The sequence below is a fragment of the Trachymyrmex septentrionalis genome, unplaced genomic scaffold, assembly GCF_001594115.1.
Source record: "Trachymyrmex septentrionalis isolate Tsep2-gDNA-1 unplaced genomic scaffold, Tsep1.0 scaffold85, whole genome shotgun sequence".
Lineage (NCBI taxonomy): Eukaryota > Metazoa > Arthropoda > Insecta > Hymenoptera > Formicidae > Trachymyrmex > Trachymyrmex septentrionalis.
This window is the reverse complement of record NW_017306038.1, coordinates 302,031-328,134: the sequence shown is the minus strand read 5'-3', so window position 1 is coordinate 328,134 and position 26,104 is coordinate 302,031. Positions and strand designations below refer to the sequence as shown.

Sequence of the window (26,104 nt, the reverse complement as noted above, 5' to 3'; positions counted from 1 at the left end):
TTTTTTTTTTTTTTTTTCTTTTTTTTTTTTTTTTTCTTTTCTCTACGATAGAGCGTCACCTTTTGAAACTGTCGAACGCGGATCGCTTCGACGGTGCAGCAGGATCGACCTTGTCCCAACCTTCCGTCTTCGAGGTCGTCGATGTATGGTGCTCGCTGGTGCTCGTGTGGTGTCGACTTCATAGTTAGTCACGTGCCAATGCGGAGAGCCGAGATTCGGTAGGCGAGATGGTAGTCGAGCGCAGGAAGAGGTATTGTTATTATTATATACGGTTATCTCTGATGGCTATGGAGTCGTCCGAATTTAACGTTAACTCACGCGATTACTTGTCTTCCCTCCCCTGTTTCTTGGCGGTACAGTTCGATTAATCTGTGTCCTGCATCCTGTTCCCTCAGATTGGGTTTCACCAACGATTAACAGTTATTCGTCAGATGGTCTAAGATCTCTTCCGAGCTTCCTGGTTTCGCTAACGACAAATCACTCTTGCTTTGCTATCTTCATCAACAAGCACCAGTTTTCCACGGTGAATAAATAATCGAATCTATTTGGGAATCTACTAAAACTTTGATCATATAAATTCATGACTTTGTCTATCTTCAACGTCGTAATAACAACTGTTCAACTGACGTATAACTGTTCAAAGTTTACTCGCCATTGATGAAAACCATTCTCGTTGAAATTACAATTACATGTGCCGATATCATTATCCCGAATTTTCGATTGTTAATTTGTGGCAAAGAAATACTTTGAACTATAAAATTATACGTTCTATTAATTAGATTGATCAAGTATGTTTGTGATATTAAGAGCAATAAGTTTGCCAAGAAACAATGAGCGGGCGACATTTCCAGCAAGATTTAATTGAAATTCTGGTACTTTTTAAATCTGTTATTTCCTTTATTTTTCTCTTTTTTGCACTGTCTTATTTTTGCTAATTAAAAATATGACAATACGACTCCTTAATAAATTGCAAAAAAGTAGTCTTACACGTCTTATACTTTCATATTCATGAAACTTCGTAGGAAAACAAACATTAAATGGAAACAAACCATATATAGAACTTAGCGCCAAATTTTGACTGAATAAAAATCTCATCGCGTGTATGTACTATAGAGACTATGCAACTAATGCCTATCGTAAATCTAAAATATGCTGCCAAATCGCTTTAAAAAAAAAGAATAAAAAGCAGTAAGACAATCGACACACGTCAAACACGCAGCAAATTAATCGTAAAGGCTATATACAAATTAATTTGTACAACTTAAAAAATTAATAAGCGCACTCGTCAAATACAATACGTATACGTGATAAATCTTACTGATTCTAAATTTGTTTAAAAGAAAGGAAACACTTCGTTTTGCGATAAAACGAAATTTCTCGAACCTCGAGTACCTGCCTTTGTCCCGGTGATCTTTTACCACGGAGGTCGACGCTAATTACTGCTGGTAATCGACGTTAAATTTATTAACGGCCCCCCGAAAGGTCTCTGATCGATCGTAAACGTGCTTACATGCAGATAAGAACAAGCTTAACTCCGCTTCTAAACCTCGCGCGAAATACCATCGAACTAAATATCACGATAACCGGAAGTGTCTTGCCTTGTCTTCAGAGAGGTCGTCGACCTACTACCACGTAGGATACTATAAATAGTACGCGATTACGTCGTCGCAGCCATACTTGCAGCGAGGGTAATCGTGATTTCTCGAGTCACGTTTATTCGTGTTACCTTAAGCTCTCTTCCTCGCAGAATTAACTTTGATTTAATTCTACCACACCGCTATTTTCCAGCCTCATTTATCGCTCCTCGAAATTTACATAAGTTTCGAAATAGGTGAAATATTTAGAATGTCTGCACCATAAGTTTATGGAGAATTTATAAGTGATATTATCGTGTATAGGTAGTCATAGATTATTCCTTTGTAATTATTTATATAAATCTAAAAAGAAAGACTTGTTATGCACAGATGATTTTGGCAAAATTAGCAAAATTTGAATAAAACTTTAGTAAATGCCTTTAGTAAATGTGAAAAATTTCTCTGTTATCGCTGTGAATTTTATTTAAATTTTATTTGTTTTACAAGAGTCTAGATTTTTCTAATGAATTATCTTGCCCTAGAAGCAAAAATCATATTTTCACAAAAGATAAAATGCATGAATCCCTTCGATGAAAATTAATGTTCGGAAGAAGTGAGATCGTGTCCGACATTTATAAAGTTTCGTGATGGTCGAATAAATTGTATGACAGAGTAAAACGTTTCCAAGAACGAAATGTCACTATATCCCGTCACGCGATATAACGTGTTTGACAGTAATAACGATTATTTTCCGCGTTTTATTTCCTTCGTGCGTATAGATATCGAACAAAGAGATGGCTGTCAATAAATTCCTATCCAACCGTCGTGATTTTTTGACAAATCTATTACTGAGAATGCAAATGCATCGTACGATTTATAACTTTTACCAAAAAAAAAAAAAACAACCGAGATATACATTACCGTGAAATTCTGATTGAATCTAAGCTCGTAACATTTAAATACCACGAGACGTTCGCCAACGGGAAGTGCGAAAGGGTTCAAGTAAAGCCGTAGGAAAGCTGCGTGGGAAAGAATAGGAAAGAAACACGGTAGAGAACAATTATGCCAGACAAGAGAAAGGTCGGGTCTCGTCTCATGAAATCGAGAGAGGTCGACCATACCGCGAGAGCTCTTACAAAACCCGACTCGTCGGAGTGAAAAGGCCAAGCGAGACGCGAATCACGAAGTAGTAATTTCTAATTTTAATCCATTATATGTTATTTTGCACGCATTTCACATTATATGAATATGTCTTTATCACATTGTGTGAATACATGTCTTACACACTTTAATTGATTACATACAACAAAATTATAATTCAAGAAATAATTAAAGATGTGATTTCAACGGTATCATTAGATTTCTATATACGAGTGTTCAACGAGGTATTTCATTGAAAGAAAAAAGTTTCATTAAAAAATGATAATAAAAGTAAACGTGAAGCGGTAGTGAAAATTTATTACATATATGACGCAAGAATAATATATAGTGTTTATCTAATCTATGTTTACTACTTGAAATCGTTGAAAATGATTGGTGTAACTTGTATCGGTCTCGAAATCTTGTATCAATACATAGCACAATTTCTCATACCAAGATATTCAATTCAATTGCAGAAATTATATAAACGAAAATCATATTTTCCTCGCTCTCGTTTGACGTGATGAGACAGAATAAACATTTTTGTCTTATGACAATTAATAGAACAAGTTTAACTAAAATATTAACCGACGCATAATTTCGAGATTATTATTTTTATTATATAAAAATGTGAGAAAAGATGACTATATCGTGCGAAATAATAAATGTCTTCGAAAAATTAAATATAATTTCTAATGATTTGTTCGTTGAGTGACAAAGAGTTTATTATCGTCGCAAATCATATCTAGTTAACTAATTCTATCGAATAAGATAATCGGTATGATGAGCACGTTTCGACAGAATCACATTTAGCCATTTACGCGATGCCAATGGTCGGCTGGAAGTCAATGAATCGCTTAACTCACAGTCAGTTACACGTCGCCGGCACGTTGTGTAACGGAAAGACCATGGTAGTACGATGAAACAAAAGAGTGCGTGTGTGAGAGTAAGTGGAAAGTGAATCTCCTTTTAGCTCGCACGCATCATGTTGCGTTGCTCGAATCTTCGATCGCGATGTCTAGCCGACAGTACGTCAGTTATCAGCAAAAGTTTCAAGCATGAAGTTTAGCATAGTTCACCAAAGTCAATTAGCGAGCTATTGCCCTGCCTCTATAAGAGGTAATTTCCTGCTTCTGCTCGAATCTTGACGAACCGTCTATTCGAAAGCATCAAAGCTATCTGCTGCACGATATTCGAATTCATAAAATTTTTATCTTGCGTTCGTTCCAAAGAAGCGAAATACTGCACGTGGTACAATTATTGATTTTTCTGTCAAGAAACATATACGTAATTGCAATTTCCTACTATAAAATAGGAAATTTGTGTTACGCTGGAAAATATTTACTTTTTCAAGATAACTCGATAAATTTGCTTGCATTTATAGACTCGACTGTAAAACCAGATGTTTTAGTGCTTCCGTCATTTAACAACAACAGATTACTGCGATGTACAATTATAAAATAATTTTCTTCTAAATATGTGATACTTGGCTCCAAAGTGTTACGATTAATAATTATTAACGAAGTCCAATTCAAATAGTAATGAAGAATAAAAAGTCAGAATCCAGAACAGGTGCCTGAAGAGTCGATTACATTTGTATATCTTGCTGTCTATCTGTTACAGATGAGCTACACGTTAATAACACGTCCGCGTCAAAGACGCCACTCAGCGTGATGTGCTATGCCTACTTGTCTATTTGCGGTAACCGTCCCTGAACATAAGAATTACGTCAGAAACACGTGATTATTCGAACTTTGTAATGGACCATATTCACCTCCCACGAATGATCCATCGAGAATGCACGTTCGACACCGAGCACCTGCTTACCGCGACGTAGATATTTATAAACGCTTCAGGCAGAATCTTTTATGCCAATTTTTTTTACGTCAATGACGAGACACGGCATGTTTCTCAAAATGGATCTGGTTATGATTTATAAGAAATTCTTAAGTCATATTACGAAAAGGAATGTTGATCGAGATGAATGGCTGTACATAAATTAAATCGACGAATTAAATGTAATTAACCGGTTCAGGATGGGCGTTACTATATATATATATTGTATATATATACGTAGTAACTCGACATCTCTCTAAACTTACGTCAATACTTTTTAATGAATAAAATATCATTTTAATCAGGATTTTAGAGCTTGCATTTTAATATACGACGTCCATATCCATCATACTTGGAACTTTCAATGTTTTAAGATCGCGTTATGTTCTAATCCTTTACATCTGACAGCCAGATATTTTCCTTCTGATATTGAAAAAGATGCAAATCATCCAACAGAATAAAAAAATATATTGTATGTATAGAAGTGAAAGAAATAGCAAACAAAAAAAATCTACATTTGAATGTAGGTAAAGGCTATAATGTCAGGCTCTGTGTGATTATTTTGAAGCTTATCATACAGAAACAAAGTTTTAATACACGCATTGTTATTTACTAAAATCGTCGAACGATTAAAAAAAAACCGTTTTGAAACAGTTAAATAAAAAATAAATACATTATCTCTAATCGGTAACACACGGATCGAAAAAAAAATAGTGTATAAAAAGAATTTAATTAATTGCGTGGCAAAATGATCTTTTGCATGAGTAACTCGTCCGATTAACTAACCGATCAAAGTAAACTGATGACGAATGCGTTCGGACTTTGAGAATTCGCGCTGAACAACATACCGAAGCTTGATGACCGTTTTATGCGCGGGTGGATAGAAATCCTCGTTCGGGATCATCGTGAATCCTTGACCGGTGGTGAGCGAGAGTCAATACCGACCAAGCTTCGCTCTACAACTGGACTGTGACGATGCGGTTGCCTCGGCGATGTCGTAAAAATTACTGCGTAAATTCACTCGTCTAGGATCCCTGCAAGCTCCTCACCTTTCCTGCGCCACGATTTAATGCTTGATTCCAGTGGGGGCCATTTCGCGATGGTACACCGCGATACAATGTCAAGGTCGCATTGACGTAATAACGTGGTGTTATAATCGCAAAAATGTACATTTATATGAAGTGTCAACTTTATTTCGAGCACTATGTAAGAAAACAACGTTAATTCAATGCAGCGCGCTCGCGACGCGGCCGCTGCATTATGCATAAGCAGCTCGTTCATTATGTAATTTCAATAAAAAATACATTTTTTAAATATTTGTCTACGTCGAAAGAATGTATTTTTTTTTTACTGGAATATCTAAAAATTTAGTTACACTGAGAAAAAAAAATTTCATCAATTAGATCCGGATCAATTAGAATTCTGGTTTTATCTCAATTAGAATTATAATAGGTTCAAATTTTGCCGGAAAATTTTGCATAGAAAATACGGTTCTACTGAAGTAACTAAAAATTTAGCTAGATACAGAAAATAATTGTGATACCTGAAAATAATTATGTTGGACCATCAAAATTAGGAGGTTCAAGCATAACGATAATGATGCAAAAAGTTTTCTAGCAATCAATTTGAGTATCCTTGCATTACTCGACGGATCTAATAAAATTCTTCTCAGATATATATCTAGCTGAATTTGTAGTTCCACAAAATCATTCTTTCCGTGTGATCTGTTACTTTTCAATTAGAATTCCAACTAATGTAATCGAGACTTTCTCTTTTTCTAATATAGATACAAATCTGAAAATAATCATTGGATTATCAAAATAATTATTTGCAGATGCTCAAGTATAATGATAATATTGATAATACTGCAAAGACACTTGTTTTGACATTTTAGAACCTGTTGGATCCAACAAGATGGTAAAATTATTAAATCTGTGCGTCTAGATTATATTTTAGATACTTCAATAAAACCGCTATTTTCCGGATAGTGCCAACGAGCACGAGTACGTTGACTGAGTTTATTTCGTTCGGGCAAAATCCCGGAATTTAACATTGTCCGTTCTCTTTCCGTGTTCCCATCTCGCTTCTTTCAACTAGCTAGTTTCGCACTGACGACAATGCTGCATTCAGAAGACCGTGTGCGTGCATCGGTGTGCCCGCGCCGTCAAAAATGCAGTGAACGCGGTCCGTTGTGCGTTCAACGAGACGCATCTCGTGTAATTGCGTAATAGACATCGTTTGTAATTCCGCGAGCGACACGTATACAGTTTTCCCACCATTGGAAATATTCCGCGCTTTACGTGAATGTTTCCGCTGTGACGAAACAAGCGCCATTCAAACGAATACTTGTTAAAATTCAGTACATCTTTCTCTCAGTGTAAATGACGGTTACTTAATTAAGCATCGAACATCGTTGTTAGTAATTGAATGATTTCCACGACCAAGTTTCACATGACTACGAGCATACGCAAATTTCCAACGCACACATTCTCTGGATCACGCTTCGCTTTCGAGCAGTCGAGTCGCCAAAGGAGGCTCTTGGTTCGCGAATGCAGTGACGGAATCTCTATAAATAGAAACTAAAATGCACGAAACGACTGTGTCGATGCAAAAATGCAATCTGCGAATCGTCGCGGCGACCGAATCACCCTCCCCAATAAGAAACCTCATCTTTGCGATTTTTTGGCGACGACACTGAGATGACGTTTCATGACAAAGGAGAGCTATATATTTTTACGAAAGCTTACGTTCTGCAAATTTTTTATTTAACATGACATATTATGACACACATTCTACAATAAGCCATTAGTAATGAATTAGAAATCAGAAGCTAGAGAGACATTAACTAATTAATAGTCAATTATTCTTCTCACATTCTCGACTGTAACTGATCAATTTCTAGCTTCTGACTTCTGATTTATTACTAATGGCTTATTATAGAATGTGTGTTAATGTTACTGAAACCGTAAGATCGAAACCGAGTGTCGGCAAGGCAGCGCAACGACGTAAATTAAAATCACATACATAAATGAGCGATTTTAAATGGACATAAGATTGGAACGGTGCATTCAAAATTTTAACAAAACGACGACGTAAATTAATCACGCAAATGAACGATTCTAAATTGATTAACATTAATTAACCTTAGATTCTAAATTGATATAATATCAAATAGTTTTGGCAAGACAACGATGCGACGATGTAAGTCAATCACGCAAATGAGCGATTTTATTATCGAGTCTCTTAAAACGCGACGAGCTACATGTAATGTATTATCTATTTTTCTATATCAGATCTTTATCCTTCCATTTAATTTTGTTTTTTCATCGATTAATTTTTTTTACACTCTTTCGCGATCGATTTTATTGTATCTATACGTTATAACGACGCTTCTTATTCGGAAATCAATCTTGACTCACCGTCTTAAAATATTAAATTGCATCTGCACGATAACGCATACGATCGATCTATAGATTGCTAATCTCTCTAATCGCTCGACTATCGACGAGACGGAACTCGTAATGTAAAACACTAACGATCGGTGAATCGTTATATCACGCAAAAAGAAAATGCATTTTTTTTTTCTCTGACATATCGCAAATTGACACGTGGACTTTCAACGACTGTTAATAATTGCTTTCGATCGCGAGTAATTTCAATGCCGGACGTGCCGCGTCAAATGAAACGGAATCCCTCTTTTAAACGAAATAAAATCTCTTTTAAAAAAACAGATCCAGGCATCAGAAATAAAACCTACCGCATATTGATATACGATCGAGCGAAAATAAAAGAAAAACTTTGACGTGAGGATACGAAGGCCACTCTCGCAAGTTCTCTTTAATCCTCTCGCGCGTCGCAACTACGACAAATCGGACAAATGAGATTCATTTGTACGTACAAAAGGATCGATATCCTCAATGTCAACCGCATTATTCGCGACCTACGCTTATTTCTATCGATCTTTCTCGCCGAAGTACGATGTTACAGCGTGCACAGTAATTCCGTTAATGTGTAATTCCCTCGAGAGACGACCTCGAGACGTACACAATACGCAGATGCCGGTTCGTAAACATATAACATATACTGTTCGTATCGTCACTGATGTAAGCAAGCGTTCGAATTATCGTTCACGATTGGAAAGAAAAGCTTTTCGAAATCGATGTATATAAAGTCTGTGACGTACGGTGCTTGTTTTCCTACTGGGGATCGTTTGCGTTTTAGTAAATTACTGGAATTGCATCACAGGAACGTAGAATTTTTAGCAATTTACCAAAAGCGATCCAGCAGGAAAACAAGCATTGCGTATTGCAGGCTTAAGATTGCGTTCCATAAAGCACATGATGTGCATGATGTATCATTAGGACTGTTCTTTTAGCTGAACTTCTGCACGTTTAATATTTTTTCTTTTTTTTTTTTTTTTCTAATGCAAATGTGGAGAAAAAAGTGATTTTTATTATTAATTTTGATTAAAAATAGGTAAATGAGATAATCTAAACATCAAAAAGGTATAACAAAAATGTTTCCTAGATTAAAATGGATTTCATTTTATTAATTTTTGAAAAATAAAAGTTAACTCACGATGTTAATTGTATAACATTTTTCACCAGTAAAATTAATGTATTGTAAGTATACAATAGTTAGTCTTGTCTTTAATTCCGCATTGAATTTAAATGTATAAACCAGTTACTAAAGAATCTTATATAGCAGTTACAAAGCTGCTTTTTCTGTTAAATGCAGTCATTTTATATCCTTGTTGTTCACTGAATGTTAAACAAAATTTTTTAGCCAAACTTTTTGTTTGTGTGTGTTTTGTGCGCAGTTTATTCTTTCTCTTTTTCTGTCCAATACAACGTGGAAAGAAAAAGAGGAAAGAACTGTGCCAGAAGTTTAACTAAAAAAAAAACAGGCCAAAGATAAAATAAATACATCATGCGTATACACACAGGAAAATATCATATTCTACATTGAAGAAAAGATACTTAAAAATTCATTTGGAGAAATTTATTTATTTATTTCTCACAGAGATAAATATTTATTTAAATACGGCGAAATAAAATTTTATTCTTAGTAAATAAACCATCTATTTCATTTTTTTTTATAATTAATGAGATATATTTCACAAAAATAAGATATTTTATAGAAATGTATATTTCGTTATTACAATCAAATTTTTTCATAACTACTCTAATAACATTTATCCTGGCGATGTCCTTAGGATCTTCAAAGGACATACGGACGTCCTTTGAACGTCCTCATGACGTTCTTTGGAAATCTATTGCTGTTAGGGTAATAAATATCGAAGAAAACATTATAAATAACATTTGTCTCGCAATACTTTGACATTTTTCTCTCAGTATTTACTAAAAAAAAATAATTACTCCATTATTTTTTTCCTTTTCAAATCATCTTCACTAAAGAATATTTTCTTCATAATAGATAATCTTAAAATGTACTTATTACAAATATTAGAAAAACTCATTATTATGTATATTTAAAATAAGAATTTATTTTCTTTTAAAGAATATTATAAAATTGATCGAAGAAGCAACTTTATATAATAAGCAACAACAAATTTAGGATTCAGAATATATTTTGAAGAATAAATTTGTGATGAACTTATGATAAATATGAACTTTATTGGAATATATGAACTTTTGAAATAAGTAATTGTTACTCGGGGTACGATATATATTTTTCTGTGTGGGTTTTATGGAACGTAGTGAGAGGCGCGTGTACACGAATTTATGCGTAGAGAGACGCGCGAGAGAGAGAACATAACCGGTACGTCCTGAAAGGTTAAGCGTCTCGCGCGCGCGAGAGAGAGAGAGAGAGAGAGAGAGAGAATATCGGAGTAGTCACTTGACATACCTAGTAGTGCTCTTGAAGAAGTTGTTGCTCTCGCGATTCATCAGCTCGCTGCGGAACCGCGACATCTCGTCCTCCATCTTCCTCATCTCGGCGTCGAAGCGCTCGCGTATGTTGGAGAACTCGGTGTCGATCACGCTGAAGTCACCGAGTTTGATGGGAATGTTGCGCTTGATACCACTGTCGGCCATGTTTTTTTTTTTTGCCCAGGCAGCACTTTCGTGTCTCTTGTCACTGTAATCACTTGACGAGGACTCGCGCCGCGTCAGATACGATTCGATTGCGAATAATGGGTAACCGGGTACTTGAATACTCTTTTAACTCGGCACGTGTCACGTCCCGTGTCTCGTTCCTGTCTGACGAATGAGCGCGGCTCGCCGGCGGCCGTTTAAATACCCGGCGACGCCGGCGAGGCCGCTTGTGGGTGTTCGGCTACGCTCGGCCGCGCTCGGCTCACTTCGTCACCACGCGGCCGCTCGTCGCTCGCCGCTCGTCGCTCGGTCGGTTGTGAAACGGCGGCGGACGCTCGCGAGATTTTGACATGCACGATCACGGCCCTAAATTTAATTAGACATTAATCGCTAAATGGCAGGAGCGTCGTTAGCGAAAAGTTGACGGACATGAAATGGCGAAGCGTCCGTCGCCGCCTACTTCCTGCGCGGATCGATGGAAAAGCGCGATCGTTTTACTGTTCTACGAACGTCGCTACTATTTATAAAAATTTCACGTAATTTTTCTCACGATAGAACCTTAATAGCATACTTTATTCGAAGAACGTTTCTGGCGAACGTTCTTAGGACATGGGGACATTCTCTGAATATTCTTCGGAAGAATCCCTTGAAGATCTGTGCTATTGAGGGAAGATTGCTCCGATTTTAGATGTCATTGTTTAAAATTTTCAGACGTTTAGTTAATGTATTCATGATCGTTCATGTGAGTATATTATACGTATATTAATTATGTACACTCTGATATTTTTTAAGAAGAGAAGAGAAGGATGAAAAAACGTGCTAAATATTGATTAAATAGGACTTGACGGCTAACAAATTTAAGAGTATTGAACGTAATTTTTCTGAATAGAAGATTCCTCCGTTTTTTTAGACGTTATTGTTTAAAATAAGTTTGAGATATTTAATGTATTCATAGTCTCTCGTTTATGTGAATATAATAATGATAGATACGTTAATATTTTTTTAAGAAAAAAAAAGATGAAAAAATGTATTAAATATTGTTACTTTGAATAAACTAGACTTAACAATTGAGAAATTAAATTAAGCGTAATTTTCTATATAGAAGATTGCTTCGTTTTTTAGATACTACTGTTCAAAAAATAATTTTGAGATATTTAATTGGCGCATTCATGGTCGTTTATGTGAGTATATCAGCATATTAATGATAGATTCACTCTGATATTTTTTTAGAAGAGAAAAAGATGGCGAAAAACGTTCTAAATGTTGATACTTTGAGTAAACTAGACCTGGCGACTGACAAATTTAAGAGAATTGACTTCCTTCCCATCGAAAAAATCCTCATTGAGGCCGGTGTGTTGACTTTCTGATACCTGAGGGTGGACTTATTTTCGTATTAAAAACAAATAATACGTCACGCAGAAATGTGGCCTCGCTCTTAGAATTTGTTCATATAAAGACCGCGCGTAGGCGGGAACGGCACAAAACGAATCATCATTGCCCGCACAACACAACATGACTAATAAACCCGCGCAATCGTTTCCTTATAAACGACCCCCGCGAAAGAACAATCTCGTAAATTCCACGAGTCTCGATAGAATTATTCGTATCTATTTATGGCTGATATAAGAAGGATGGAAATGAGTGATAATATGTGTAAAAATAAGTTTTCATTCTATGTAGTGGTTCCTTAGTTCCTACAATTCTTCCGACAAAATTTTTAATATTTAAGACTCAATTCGTTTTAAGATTCAATTTCGTTTTAAAACACTGTCATAAACGAGAATAAACGTTCGTGTCAGCAAACATAAATTGAAAGCAAAAGGAGATGATATAAGAGCCTTTAACGATTAGATGCAACGGCGAATACAATTTTTACGGTGCTGATCGTTTAATTAGATCGAATTAAAAGGTCGACAAGACATCGTTTAATCGCGGTGATCCATCCATGAAGATTGCAATCGTCATCAATAAAGATTTTAATTGAAAGACATTAACCTAATTTAGAAGACGGGGATCTATTTTTTCAATTTTACAGCTTTTCTTTAAGCAAAATTTAACATAATATATATTTCATTGTATTTCTTTCTTCAAAATATAACACTGTTTCAGAGCCATTATAATGGCTTTCCTATTCTGTATAAATCATAGAAAGAACAATTTTGTTGTAAAATATCTAAAAATTTAGTTAGATACAGGTCTGAAAATAAATTTTGTTGGGCTATTAAAATAATTATGTGAAACGCTCAAAGCTACTAGCTGGAATGTCAAAATCTTTTTGCAGTATTGCTCATCATGTTTGAGCTTTTTACATGATTATTTTGATAATCTAACAACATTATTTTCAAATCTGCATCTATATATAGCCAAATTTTTATTACGATAAAACTGTTCTTTCCTGTAAAGATTAAAACAACATTTACATTTTTGACGTTAAAACTTTCCCGAGAGTGTTAACATTTTTAAGTAAAATTATATGCCAGTTTATAAATTGAAGATGTTAATTGTTAGCATTCCCACGTGTAATATAGTCATAGATATCTGACTATCGACTTCAAGAATCGTGAATCAAATTGATGAAACTGCGATCTCAGTATGTAGAAAATATGGATTCTTAACATTAACAATGGCCGATTAGAAATTCTTCCCGCATTGCGTCCATCGAAAATTGGCAATCGCTCCGAGACGCGTCATCGAGCCGGGAATGTTAAAAAAGAATTGTATGCGTCGTCACGAGAGAATTCTTTTACGGTATTGAAACCGAGTCTCGCGATGTGAGTGACGCCGACGCTATTTCGGCGCCTCGTATCGTCACGAACTGCGTTCTCGCGTCTGAATGGAACGGCAACGTCACTATACGCCCCCATATTCGTCCATACACAACCCATTCGACATATACAGTCCTTTGTCGGCCTCCACATACGCTCATGTGAATTAGAACACCGCCGAAAAGTCGCTTCTCATGTCGAACTAAATAAATGAATCAAAGGAAGGAACGAGAAGGTCAGATATGATGATTTTTGATGAGCTGAAGGAAACGTAGGATTGTACGATGAAAGTAAAATGTATCAATAAATATATACAAAATATTACAAAGCGGCCAATGAACGTTCTTCGAAGAAATGTAGCTTACGACGAAATTTTTAAACTGAACTTCTTCATCTGCCTTAGAAATTTCGAAGCAACGTTGCTAAACTTTCAAACGCGTTTCTCTTGAGAAGATTATTTTCTCATCACGAGCCCACACAAGGACTTAATAAGGGTTTCTTTGAGTATCTAGTAATAAAAGAGAGGAATAAAAGATGCTGATCTCGAATAACGAGATCATCGAGGTTGATGCTAAAGTGTGTCAATGTCGTCGCTCTTGTATCTCCAGGTGAGATTCTTTACGAGGCGACGGACTTCCTCTCTCATTTTTAAAACGTCGACGAAAGCAGACAGTTGCCATCAATGGGAGAGGAAAGGAAACCTGACTGGTGTGACGTCACCTCCATGAGACTTACGCCGATCGATAAAAGGCGTCACAGGTTCCTAATATGGATCGAAGATAAGACTGTCGTGCATAATAACCTTCTCGATCGATCTTTCCCATAATTGCGCAAGATTTCGCTACGGAGAACGTCATGATACGTCTCTAAGACGTCTTACTAGTTAATGGCGTCATTGTTTTAATTAATAACGAATTCACTTGAACGTGCACTGAAAGAAAAGATTGGCTGAATATGACATAACATTTTTAATTGGCTGTTGCAGCCAATTAAAAATGCTGTGCCACCTAATTTGCTGCAGCAGCCAATTTCTTTCTTTCAGTGTAAAAATGCGCATTAATGCATATTAAAGCCGTTGTACACTGATTTAATTTTTTACGTAAAAGTATGAATAATGATAAGTAATGATGTATCGTTTTGTCCTACTTCGATATTCGGTAAACGATAAGGAAAAAATGATACATTATGGGTATCATGCGTGAAACGGAGTGCACTCGCAGTCGCGATGTGTGCATCCTATTTTGGTTCACATATTTATTATTGTAGGACGAAAATGTTACGAGTGATCGATCAATTCGTTGTCATACGACATTGAATGACGAAGGGGTGATCGACGGTCGAAGGAATCGAACGGCGAATGCCTTCGAACGAATCTGGCTTCAGATTCTATGCTCGTCTCGGATTTTGTCAGCTAATAATAGCCCGGTAGAGCGCATACCGTTGAGCTACTATCTTTTCGGCGACGTCAGTTTGCTTGTTTTCCTCGTCTACGTACCGAGCTATGAATAATTGTCCAATCTCTTGCAAACGCAGGCCGACACGTCGGGAAACACGAGATACATAATGAAGAAACGACGCGGATATCGCGAATTATTGAGAATTTTTGTTAAAACGTTCGGCACTCAAGAGTATGTGCATGAAAAGTGCGATTTTGCTGAATTTTTGCTGAAGTGAATTAAAAAAAATTGATAGCTAAATATATTTTGCTAAATTCAAAGATATACTGTTTTGCTAAACTTTTAGATATAGATCTTCGAGAATATAATTTTGTTGGAACTATTAAAACAATTATTTATTAGAACTCTCAACTCTTGGTTACTAGAATGCCAAAACTTTTTACGTTAAGTCATCATGCTTGAATTTTCTACAGAATTATTTTTACGGTCTAACAAAATTATTTTCAGATCTGTAGTCTCTAAACTAACTTTTAGAGTGATTCTCACTCCGAAGAGTGAGATCTCTTAGAGTGAAATCTCAGGGTGGGATCATAGTCTTGCATAACGCATAATGCATAAATGCATAATGAGTTTTCTACAATAAGCTATTACCTAAGCTTTATGTCCTAAGCCATCAGAAATTGATCATCGATTATTCTCACATTCGGCTGTGATTGATCAATTTTTCACGGCTTAAAGACATAAACTTAGATAATGGCTTATTGTAGAAAGCCTATAAGAAAATGAATCAATCAAAGTCCTTCATTTCTTTCCTTTTCATAAAATAAAAGACTGATTGGTTGATTTTCTTACGTTTTTTTGCATTCTACGTTATGCAAAGATCTATGCACTTCACGCTTAAAGATTGAAAACTACTCTTTTTCAAGAATTTTTACTCTTCAGAATGAAGTTCCACTCCAAAGAATTTAAAGAGTATCTAATTTAAATTTTTAGATGTATTTCAGCAGAATCGTTTTTTCCGTGCATGAATTCCATTCTTTTTAATGCAAGCCTCTCTGCAAGGACGTGAATGCAATATATATACGTTAGCACGAAATTGTGTAAGACAACCTTATCGTTAATGAAACGAATTGTTGGACGGCACGCGCATAGCGATCGCGTTGCCATTCTGCAGCTTCCGATCTCTAACGCTGATCAATCATCAAGTCTATAAATTAACATGGTCAATTATCCAATGTCATCGCCATGAATAAACTCACACGTAACGCGGTGACAGGTAATAAAGAGTTGTATAATTATAAGCGCTCTCTCGCATTAAGTAATTCCCACAATTTCCCACGAAGTCGGAAATTATTGTCGTCATTCATTTCTGCAATACATAATTTAACATTTTTTTTTTTTGTAATGGCTGGATAAATATTTATTAATAAATGAAAAATATCTGATAAAAATTGCGCGATTCTTTCGAATATACAAATATATATAATTTAAATACTCTGTATTATATTTTATATGTACATTTATATTATATATTTTTATATATTTCATAATTTTGATATAACGTGCATTTCTAAATATTTTTTATTTGTGCAATAACATAATTTATTTCGTGCTCGCGTATATAATAATGTGTTGTTAAATTATGTTTAAAATGCGTGTTCTAAATTTTTAAACACGTACAATAAAACGTTTCAAATAAAATTTCATATTTTTGTCTTTTTTTTTTCAAATCATTTTTACCATCCGTTTTGATTGCTTTTTATTCCAGTTACAACATTTGCCGCGAGAGGCGTTAGAAGACAGCTGATTTTTCACCTGAAATCTGAAATTGATCACCAAAGATTGGAAAACACGTGGTTATACGTCGTTACGTTACATGCGCTACGTCAATCAACATCGATTATGAGGAACAATGCGAGGAATGTGAAAGATAAAGGTCGAACTGACAAAGGTGATATTGAAGATAAGCATCGGGAGAAGAAATTCGACAAAAAGAAGTACAGATTACAGAAGTATAGCAACAAGTATAAAAGTATGTGTACTATGTACCCCACGAATAGGTTAAGTTTATTGTTTATTTAAAATTTGCTTCCTTGTATTAGTTAATCAATGGGAAGAGAGGAGGAAGAAGGCTGTGTTACGCGAATATTATAAAGAACTTAAGAAGGATCAGCAGAATTCCGCGGGAACGTCGTCAAATTTAAGTAATACATCCAAAAATGTGAATGAGACTAGGTATGTAAAGTACTTGGAACTCTGTTCAGAGTTTACAACTTAAAATCTAATATTGATCAATTTATTCACGTATGTAAACAGCAAATTGAAGAAGAGCAATGCTTTCTTCAAAGCCAAACGGGAATATCAGCGGGAGCAGGAAGAAAAAAAGAACAGGCTAGAGAATGCCATTCGTATAAAGGCAGAACGAGAGAAAGCCCTGAAGAAGTATAGGGAGAAGAAATTGCAAAATTACAAGGTGTTATCGAAAAAGACGAAGAAGGGACAGCCTGTCATGAAGGGCAGGATAGAAATGTTGCTGGAAAAAATACAGCAAATAACGTAATGTACAATCGTCTCTATCTTCGATTAGAAGGATTCAGGTTATGGTCAAAGTCTTATTACAAATTCTTTGAAGCTTTTGACCAATATACAAATTATTTCGAAACATTTATAGCTTTATGTTGACTGTACTCCTAATCACTTCGTTGCACAATGGAGCATTAGAGAAATAGTAGTGTTTTCAAATTTGTACATGATGTATATTGTATGTTATACAATGTAATATGTATAGGATGTTCCAACAGTGACACATGTTCTTCAAATATTAAATTTTTGTCATACGAGATTGCTTCCATATATTTGTATAGTATTATCTTTTATATAACTGTATCATTTGTAAACTAGAGTGACAATTTCGTGTGCAATTACTCATTAAATTATAATGAAGTAAATAGGAATGAAGTAAAATAAATAGAATGATTAAAACATTAATTCCTTGCTTCATTTAAATCTCTCAAAATAATAACATTTGCTGATCAACATAATACTTTTACAAAATGAGTTGCAATTCCGAATTAAATATATATCTGAACTGAAAAAGTATTCATTTAATTCATAACTGATTCTCACACATATCTTTATCCTTATAAGCCGTTACCTAAATCTTAAGTTGTAAGAAATTGATCAATTCGCCTATGATTGATCAACATTTCTTATCATTAAAAATTTAAAGATTAAGTAATGGCTTATCGTAGGAAGCTCATGAGACTGTCTCAAGATGTCATAATAAGAGAATAGTATCTTAAGACGGTCTTAAAATAAGAATCAACTATGAATATCGGTCTACGATTTTTACCGAATCAATCGATTATTCCTATCGACGCGGCGACCCTTCGCGGTAACCTTTCGCATTCAATCCCGAGGCCACGGACGAAGCGATGAGGAACTGGATGAAACCGTGGGCTTCTTCCGCCGTGAACCGGCGTGCCCTTTTGCGGCGATCAATCGCGGTTGACCGCCTTGGTGGTTCGAAATACGAAATTCCACGCGCCAGCGTGGATCGCGCGTGCGCGCTGGCATTTTGACGGGCGGCCGTCGCTCGTCGGACGACACGGGCTAGTCAACGGTTGCAAATGGCGACAGCCACGAAGTCTCTGGCACGGGCTCGCGACTAGTTCCACGCCTACCGTGCGCCCCGCGAGCGAGCCGTGCGCCGAACGTAGCCCCAGCGCCCAGAGATCGGTACGTAGCCTAAGTGAACCCGGCGACGTCGCGGGTCGCGGCTCCCCTCCGGCCGCGGCGAGGACTCGCGGCAACTCACGGCAATTCCCTTGGTATCCCGGCGGATCCTCCGCGCGCACGACAGCTCTCGCTCGACGAGGGTACCGTCTTCGTATCGTCTCTTCTTCTACCGAGATAGTTTCTCCCCTTCCTCGATCGATACGTCGTCGTGCGATCGTCTGCCTTCCCGGATCCGTTCCTCCGTCGATTGCGACTTTCGCGTACGTGTCCTCTCTCCCCCCCCCCCTCCCTCTCCATCTCTTCCCCTCGCTAGCCGGGACGATCTCCGGATGCCGCATCGCTGTCAAGAATCAGCCGTCGGAATTCGCGGTGCAGAAGAACCGCGCCGCCGGCTCCGATCACTCGACGAATTTAATAATCGTGAATACGACGTTTTCAATCGCGCCTCTTCTGAGCTGCTCCGACGGCTGAACTTTATATTCCGGAGCTCCACTCGGCGCCACGTACATACGATACTCCGTTTCCCCGATTAGCACGCTCGGAGGGAGAGAGAGAGAGAGAGAGAGAGAGAGAGGGAAATTAGTTTTGCGATTGTAAAAGACGGCACATATAGGAGTCGCGCGGCGATAGGAGCGATCGCGACCGTCCCGTCGTTGCGTCACATCGTTTTCAGTGAGCGAAACAAATACCAATTACAGTATATCTGCGTCGGAGCGTAATCTCTAAGCGTCTCAGATTGGAGGGGAATGAACGTCCGAGTTGTTCTCACATAGCTCTCGCTCTCATTCACAGGTAGTCTTGAGCAGAACGAGGCAAGATGCCGGCCGTCAGAGGAGATGGTATGCGTGGATTGGCGGTATTCATATCTGACATCAGGAATTGTAAGTAACTGTTGTGTGACAATGTACTATATTTTTCCATCAATAATACTTACACTTCACATTTAATTGCTGGATTATATAATGTGATTGTCGGCATTGTAAATTCATTCTCAATTGTTGCTATTCTTCCTCAAAATATCGCTGATCTTATATTTGATGCTATTAATGACATTTCATTCCTCGAGTGCCATTGAAACTGAAATTGTATGTGACGTGTTTAACATTGTGAGGAGCAGGAGAAAGGGGGCGGTTCTGATATAGGCCTATCTTTTTGTGATATAGCTTGACTCTCAATATCAATCTACCACACATTAGTCAAACGTTTATTAAAAACTAACGCTGGTCTTTTTAAGATATTTATAGAAGACAATTATATGCATATTATTTATTTATATAACTATCCACGTTTCTGAGCTAAAAAGATTGCTCTTGAAGAAGCCATTTGGCAATTGTCATTATTTTTCATCTCAAGTATCTCTGCTGATGTATTGTATTATTTTTGATCGATATTTATAATGAAAAATCCTTGGATATTTTTAGCCAAAAAATATAAATGAGGATATTACAACAGAAAAGTTTTATTCTAATATATATTTTATTTTCTTGTCACAAACGTATCTTATTATTGTATTATATAAGATATGTTTGTATAAAGGATGATACCTTGCGCAATCTTTTCTTTTTTAAAACGTTGTACTAATGTTATTGTACTAGGCAAAAGTAAAGAGGCAGAAATTAAGAGAATTAACAAGGAACTAGCAAACATACGCAGCAAGTTTAAAGGAGATAAAACACTCGATGGATATCAGAAAAAGAAATATGTTTGCAAGCTGTTATTTATTTTCCTTCTTGGCCATGATATCGACTTTGGACATATGGAAGCTGTCAATTTACTTTCATCAAATAAATATTCAGAGAAACAAATTGTAAGTACGACAATCGATGTAGCAATCTGCAATATGCACAATAATGTAGCGGATGATGTCACTAACTCATATAATTCTAGGGATATCTTTTCATATCGGTCCTAGTGAACACTAATAGTGATCTGATTAAGTTAATCATACAAAGTATAAAAAATGATCTCGCCTCACGCAATCCAATTCATGTTAATTTGGCGCTGCAATGCATCGCCAATATCGGTAGTAAGGAAATGGCGGAAGCCTTCGGCAATGAAATTCCAAAATTACTTGTCTCAGGGTACGACATATTGTAGTTGCTTTATGTAGCCATGCTGAGCTTATATCAGATATTCATTGAGTTCTCAAATATTTGTTCTATAGAGATACCATGGACGTTGTGAAACAAAGTGCTGCGTTGTGTCTACTGCGACTATTGCGGACAGCTCCCGATGTCGTACCTGGCGGTGAATGGACGTCGCGTATAGTTCATCTGTTAAACGACCAACATCTGGGCGTTGTAACAGCCGCAGCATCACTCATAGACGCTCTCGTAAAAAGAAATCCTGACGAATACAAAGGCTGCGTTAGTCTTGCAGTTTCGAGATTAAGTAGAGTACGTTACTGAAGTAAAAATTTATCGTACGACAATAAGAATATTTATTTATCATTTTTTCTGCGATTGTAGATTGTTACGTCGAGTTATACAGATTTGCAAGATTATACGTATTACTTTGTACCAGCCCCATGGTTATCTGTCAAGTTATTACGTCTGCTGCAGAATTATACGCCACCAGGTATTTAATTTCACAATGCATGGAGTACATTGTATGTAAAAATACACAATACGTTGTAAGATATTTATTTATACGGAATTTATATTTCTGCAGCCGAAGATCCAGGTGTCAGAGGCAGATTAAATGAATGTCTAGAAACAATATTAAACAAAGCTCAAGAACCACCCAAGTCAAAGAAGGTCCAGCATTCAAACGCGAAAAATGCTGTTCTCTTTGAAGCCATTAGTTTAATTATTCACAACGATAGCGAGCCGAATCTCCTTGTACGAGCATGCAACCAGCTCGGTCAATTTTTATCGAACCGTGAGACCAATTTGCGATACCTGGCACTCGAATCTATGTGCCATTTGGCTACTTCAGAATTCTCGCACGAAGCCGTAAAGAAACACCAAGAAGTAGTCATATTATCAATGAAGATGGAGAAGGATGTTTCTGTGAGACAACAAGCAGTAGACCTATTATATGCCATGTGTGATAAAAGCAATGCCGAAGAGATTGTCCAGGAAATGCTAAATTATTTGGAGACAGCTGATTACTCGATTAGAGAAGAAATGGTCCTTAAAGTAGCGATTCTAGCAGAAAAATATGCGACCGATTATACTTGGTATGTTGATGTTATCCTAAATCTGATTAGGATAGCAGGCGATTACGTATCCGAGGAAGTTTGGTATCGAGTTATTCAGATTGTTATCAATCGAGATGATGTTCAGGGTTATGCTGCGAAAACCGTCTTTGAGGTAAAATATATATTTTTTCTTTTTGTTAAAATTATTCCGATATTCTGTATATGTGTATGCTGTATGTTGCAGGCTCTGCAAGCACCCGCTTGTCACGAAAATATGGTTAAAGTCGGTGGTTATATACTTGGAGAATTTGGTAATCTCATAGCTGGCGACCAACGATCTTCTCCAGCTGTCCAGTTTCAACTACTACATTCCAAAGTAAGTACACATATTTTTATTTTTGAAAATTGTCCATATATATATATATATATATGCACACATATACACACATCTACATATGTATATCTCTTGCAGTATCATTTATGCTCTCCTATGACTCGAGCATTGCTGCTTTCGACGTATATAAAGTTTGTCAATCTGTTCCCCGAAATACGAAGCCAGATCCAAGATGTCTTCAGGCAGCATAGTAATTTACGTAGCGCAGACGCTGAGTTGCAACAAAGAGCATCAGAATACCTGCAATTGAGTATTATTGCTTCAACTGATGTCTTGGTATGTATAACATGTAACAATTAAATATGTGAATGTTCGTCATTGATACATCCGTTTCTGTAGGCCACCGTATTGGAAGAAATGCCAGCATTCCCCGAAAGGGAATCCTCCATTCTTGCAGTTTTAAAGAAGAAGAAGCCGGGTCGAGTACCGGAGAACGAAATTAGAGAAAGCAAGAGTCCAGCGCCAAATACTAATCATCACACTGAACCTCCTGCTGCTGCTACAACCGTGACAGTTAACAATTCTTCTGCTGATTTGCTAGGGTTGTCAACTCCACCTTCCTCGCAACCGTCTAGTAATACAGGCGTATTGCTTGATGTTTTGGGAGATATTTATAACATGCCAAATAAACTTGGTACTACCAACGGCACCCAAAATACATACAATCCTAAAAAGTAAAATATATTGTGCAATGACAGATTTTTATATAATTATAATATTGATATTTGTAATAATTATTATTCTGATTGTATTTTTCAGGTTTGTTTGTAAGAATAATGGTGTTTTGTTCGAAAATGACTTGATACAAATCGGTGTAAAATCGGAGTTTAGACAAAATCTTGGACGTGTAGGTCTTTTTTATGGAAACAAGACGCAATATGCCTTGCACAGTTTTCAACCGCTACTATCTTGGACAGACGAGAATCAAGCAAAGTTAGCTGTACAAGTAAAACCTGTTGATCCTATATTGGAAGCTGGCGCTCAGATCCAGCAAATGATCAATGCAGAATGCATTGACGACTATAATGGTACGTTATTATTACGATATTTTTACAAATTTTTAATAATTAATATCGGAATCTGTTCCATTACACGTAATATTTCCTATTTATAGATTCGCCGAGCATGATTATCTCCTTCATTTACAATAATGTGCCACAGAAGATCACAATGAAGTTACCATTAACAATTAATAAGTTCTTCGAACCAACAGAAATGAATGGGGAATCATTCTTTGCAAGATGGAAAAATCTTGGCGGGTATGTGATATGATTGCAATACAATTAAGGGAAAGAGAGACGTGAGATTTTTTTTAAATAGTTCCATAGATTGATTTCCACATTAAATTTATTTTCAGAACGAATCAACAACGATCACAAAAGATTTTCAAAGCGCAACAACCTATGGATCTGACACAAGTACGCACGAAACTACAAGGATTTGGAATGCAACTGCTTGATGGCATTGATCCGAATCCCGATAACTTTGTCTGCGCTGGTATCGTTCATATGAGGGCGCAGCAAGTGGGTTGCCTGTTACGTCTTGAACCTAATAAACAAGCCCAGGTAATGTTCAACTCTTGAAAGATTCAATATCGTAATAAGCATGATAATTTGTGTTTCTATTTAACTGCACATTTCTGCTTGCAGATGTTCCGTTTAACAGTACGTTCGAGTAAAGAATCGATGTCGGTAGAGATCTGTGACCTGCTGGTGGACCAATTTTAAACGGCCTAGCAGGCGTAAATATTATCGAAAAATTAGCACTACGTCGTGAGAGGACATATCATTATCGAACGATGATGTCATCTCGCGTCGTTCAAAAAGATATTGATGGTTATTTGTTAAGAAATATTTGCGTTGTACCCAAGCTTACACTCATAACGCTCTTATCTAAGATCTATATCTTCGTGTAGGTAGTTTCGTGTCACTATATATCATTTTATTGAAGGAAGCATAAGTTTGAATCAGGACTATCGAAATTAAGTACTGAAAGAAACGAGGGATATGTTTATGAACTGGCTATGACAGACAGTATTATCTCATAATCGAGGATACTAAGGTGTGGATCTGTTTTGAATGTGTCTACATCTTATATTACAATCTACAATTTAAGCGGATGAGGCGAGAATGCAAAATGGAGAAAGGCAATGAAGAAGCTAGATTAGCTATGGATATGTACGTATTGTAGAAACACTCGAGCCGCATTATAGAAACAAAGCATATAAGATTTTTTTACTGAGTTTTATAATACAAGTTTCCCTCCGTATCGTTGCAATTTATATAGTTTTAAAACATCGATTAATCACTTCGATTATTCAGAGTAGAACATGTCTCTTTGCACATCATTTTCTTTTATATCGTTTTGTACCTACGCGTCATGAGTTTTGTTCATATTCACGAATTGCTTGCATTGATATTTTGCCATGAGATTGCCGCGTGAGCGAGAGTAGATTTGGGCACAATGACAGTAGTTGTATAATATGAGCTGTTTATCTAGATACCCTTATATTTAACGGAGCTGCGAATTAATTATTATGTACAATTAATAGTTCATATTCAATTGTCTTTGTCCTGATCTTGAGTTTGAATAATGTCCTAGATTGACCTCGATTTTCTGTATCATTGATATTGATTAGAGTATAAATCCATGGCTGGTCATTTCTATGTTTGCAAAATGAGATGGGAGGTATATCGTATTATAGTATATTATTATTAAAAATTGAATGTCTACAGGTTAATTATTTGTAACTATAGAAGTACGTTTTATTATCTTCAGAGTCTTTACGTAAGATGTGTATTTAGTAGAGTGTACAACTCTGTACAGATAATATTTGAAGTTAATAATATGTTGATTATGATAATAATAGCGGGAAGAGAGCAGCTCTAATTATGATTTAAATATTGCTTTATAACGATCGGTGACGTGTTACCGACTTTGTAAAGCCTTACACAATTGTACATATAAAATTGATCACAAATGGCTATAAATATTTTCAGGATAGATTGCGCTATTCATAGCCATACAAGCTCAAATTTGTTTCTTATTCAATTATGTTTTATTCTTCAGGGAAGTAAGATGTATATTTTTCATATTCATATAGTGTAAATTCATGTGTCTATATAATGTTCCCATTATATTTCTTTTCTTTTATATTGTAATGTATTAGCTGTATTTTAATTATAGTATATACAGGTCGAGAGAACACGGCGCTATCAGTTTTTACGACTTGATTTAATGAGATTTTATTATCATCATTATTACCTTCTCTCCCTTTTTTAAATATTATTTGTCACGATAGAATATTTTATTATTAGATATACGATTACAATTATCGTTAAATCATAAGCAATGTGAAACGAAACATGAACGTTTTTCACTTCTCTCGTTCTTATAGAACAGTTAATATTTCAGAGACTGTTAACAGTATAACTTTTTTTCTCATTTAAACCACAAATTGCTATAAAATTTAATTAACATTTTTTTATTGCGGTACTGACGTATAATCCAAGCTAAAATTATAATCTATAAATTATTATTATTAGAAAGAGAGGAGAGCATAACAATTTGTGTTATACCATTATAGATCTTTTTACGTGTAATATATATGTAAAATTGTGTGGTATAATTTGTGTTTTATATATTAATGATATTTTAAATCGCAATATTTTTTTTAATTGTTGGATAATTAAGATACAAATAAAAATTAAATAAAAATTATTTAAAAAATCAAGAGAAAAAAATGTCAATAAAAGGAAATAAATACATTTTTCCATTGTAAACATTAAGACAATTATCCCAACGTTTTACATGTTTAAACATTCCTTTGTAATAGTTTTCCTTTGTAATAGTTTTCCAACGTCTGTGAAATACTGTAGAACTGTGATCTTTGATGTCTTCATCCTTAAATCTTTTTTCTAATAAAAAATACTGACCGAAGAGATGGAAATTTGATGGAACTAGATCGAAATTATGTGGCGGTACAGAATTTTCCACTTCCACCTATATTTTAAAGTGTAATTTGATATGAAAAAATATCATGTAAAAAATTTTTTTATTTAC

General features: G+C 35.9%; 3 protein-coding genes across 8 annotated transcripts in view; 2 read left to right on the top strand and 1 right to left on the bottom strand.

Moving 5' to 3' along the window:
• The window catches only part of LOC108755155 (alpha-crystallin A chain), a 22,690-nt gene extending 11,895 nt beyond the window's left edge, over window positions 1–10,795 (bottom strand). Inside the window, exons 1-2 of one of the 2 annotated variants that reach the window (XM_018498001.1) lie at window positions 10,419–10,795; window positions 60–176 (exon numbers count right to left, since the gene is read on the bottom strand). In XM_018498001.1, coding sequence (XP_018353503.1) covers window positions 60–176; window positions 10,419–10,606 — 305 coding nt within the window. In that variant the 5' untranslated portion in view covers window positions 10,607–10,795. The remainder of the gene's footprint in view (window positions 1–59; window positions 177–10,418) is intronic. The other variant, XM_018498002.1, reaches the window with a different exon arrangement.
• On the top strand, window positions 204–17,719 carry LOC108755156 (thyroid transcription factor 1-associated protein 26 homolog). Of its 2 annotated transcripts, none has more exons than XM_018498004.1 (4): window positions 204–250; window positions 16,537–16,800; window positions 16,871–17,003; window positions 17,085–17,719. In XM_018498004.1, the coding sequence occupies exons 2-4, from the start codon at window positions 16,671–16,673 to the stop codon at window positions 17,326–17,328; spliced, it is 507 nt and encodes a 168-aa protein (XP_018353506.1). In that variant the 5' UTR covers window positions 204–250; window positions 16,537–16,670; the 3' UTR covers window positions 17,329–17,719. The 2 variants fall into 2 exon arrangements, with proteins under 2 accessions (XP_018353506.1, XP_018353505.1); XM_018498003.1 differs by lacking the exon at window positions 204–250 and adding an exon at window positions 15,962–16,044.
• LOC108755154 (AP-2 complex subunit alpha) lies at window positions 17,296–25,519 on the top strand. Of its 4 annotated transcripts, none has more exons than XM_018498000.1 (14): window positions 17,296–17,324; window positions 19,299–19,387; window positions 20,102–20,313; window positions 20,394–20,587; window positions 20,671–20,902; window positions 20,975–21,083; window positions 21,177–21,820; window positions 21,893–22,024; window positions 22,121–22,318; window positions 22,382–22,716; window positions 22,802–23,070; window positions 23,157–23,301; window positions 23,400–23,607; window positions 23,692–25,519. In XM_018498000.1, the coding sequence occupies exons 2-14, from the start codon at window positions 19,324–19,326 to the stop codon at window positions 23,767–23,769; spliced, it is 2,820 nt and encodes a 939-aa protein (XP_018353502.1). In that variant the 5' UTR covers window positions 17,296–17,324; window positions 19,299–19,323; the 3' UTR covers window positions 23,770–25,519. The 4 variants fall into 4 exon arrangements, with proteins under 4 accessions (XP_018353502.1, XP_018353498.1, XP_018353501.1 ...); XM_018497996.1 differs by lacking the exon at window positions 17,296–17,324 and adding an exon at window positions 18,362–18,506; XM_018497999.1 differs by lacking the exon at window positions 17,296–17,324 and adding an exon at window positions 18,520–18,646.
• Window positions 25,520–26,104: the final 585 nt, after the last annotated feature.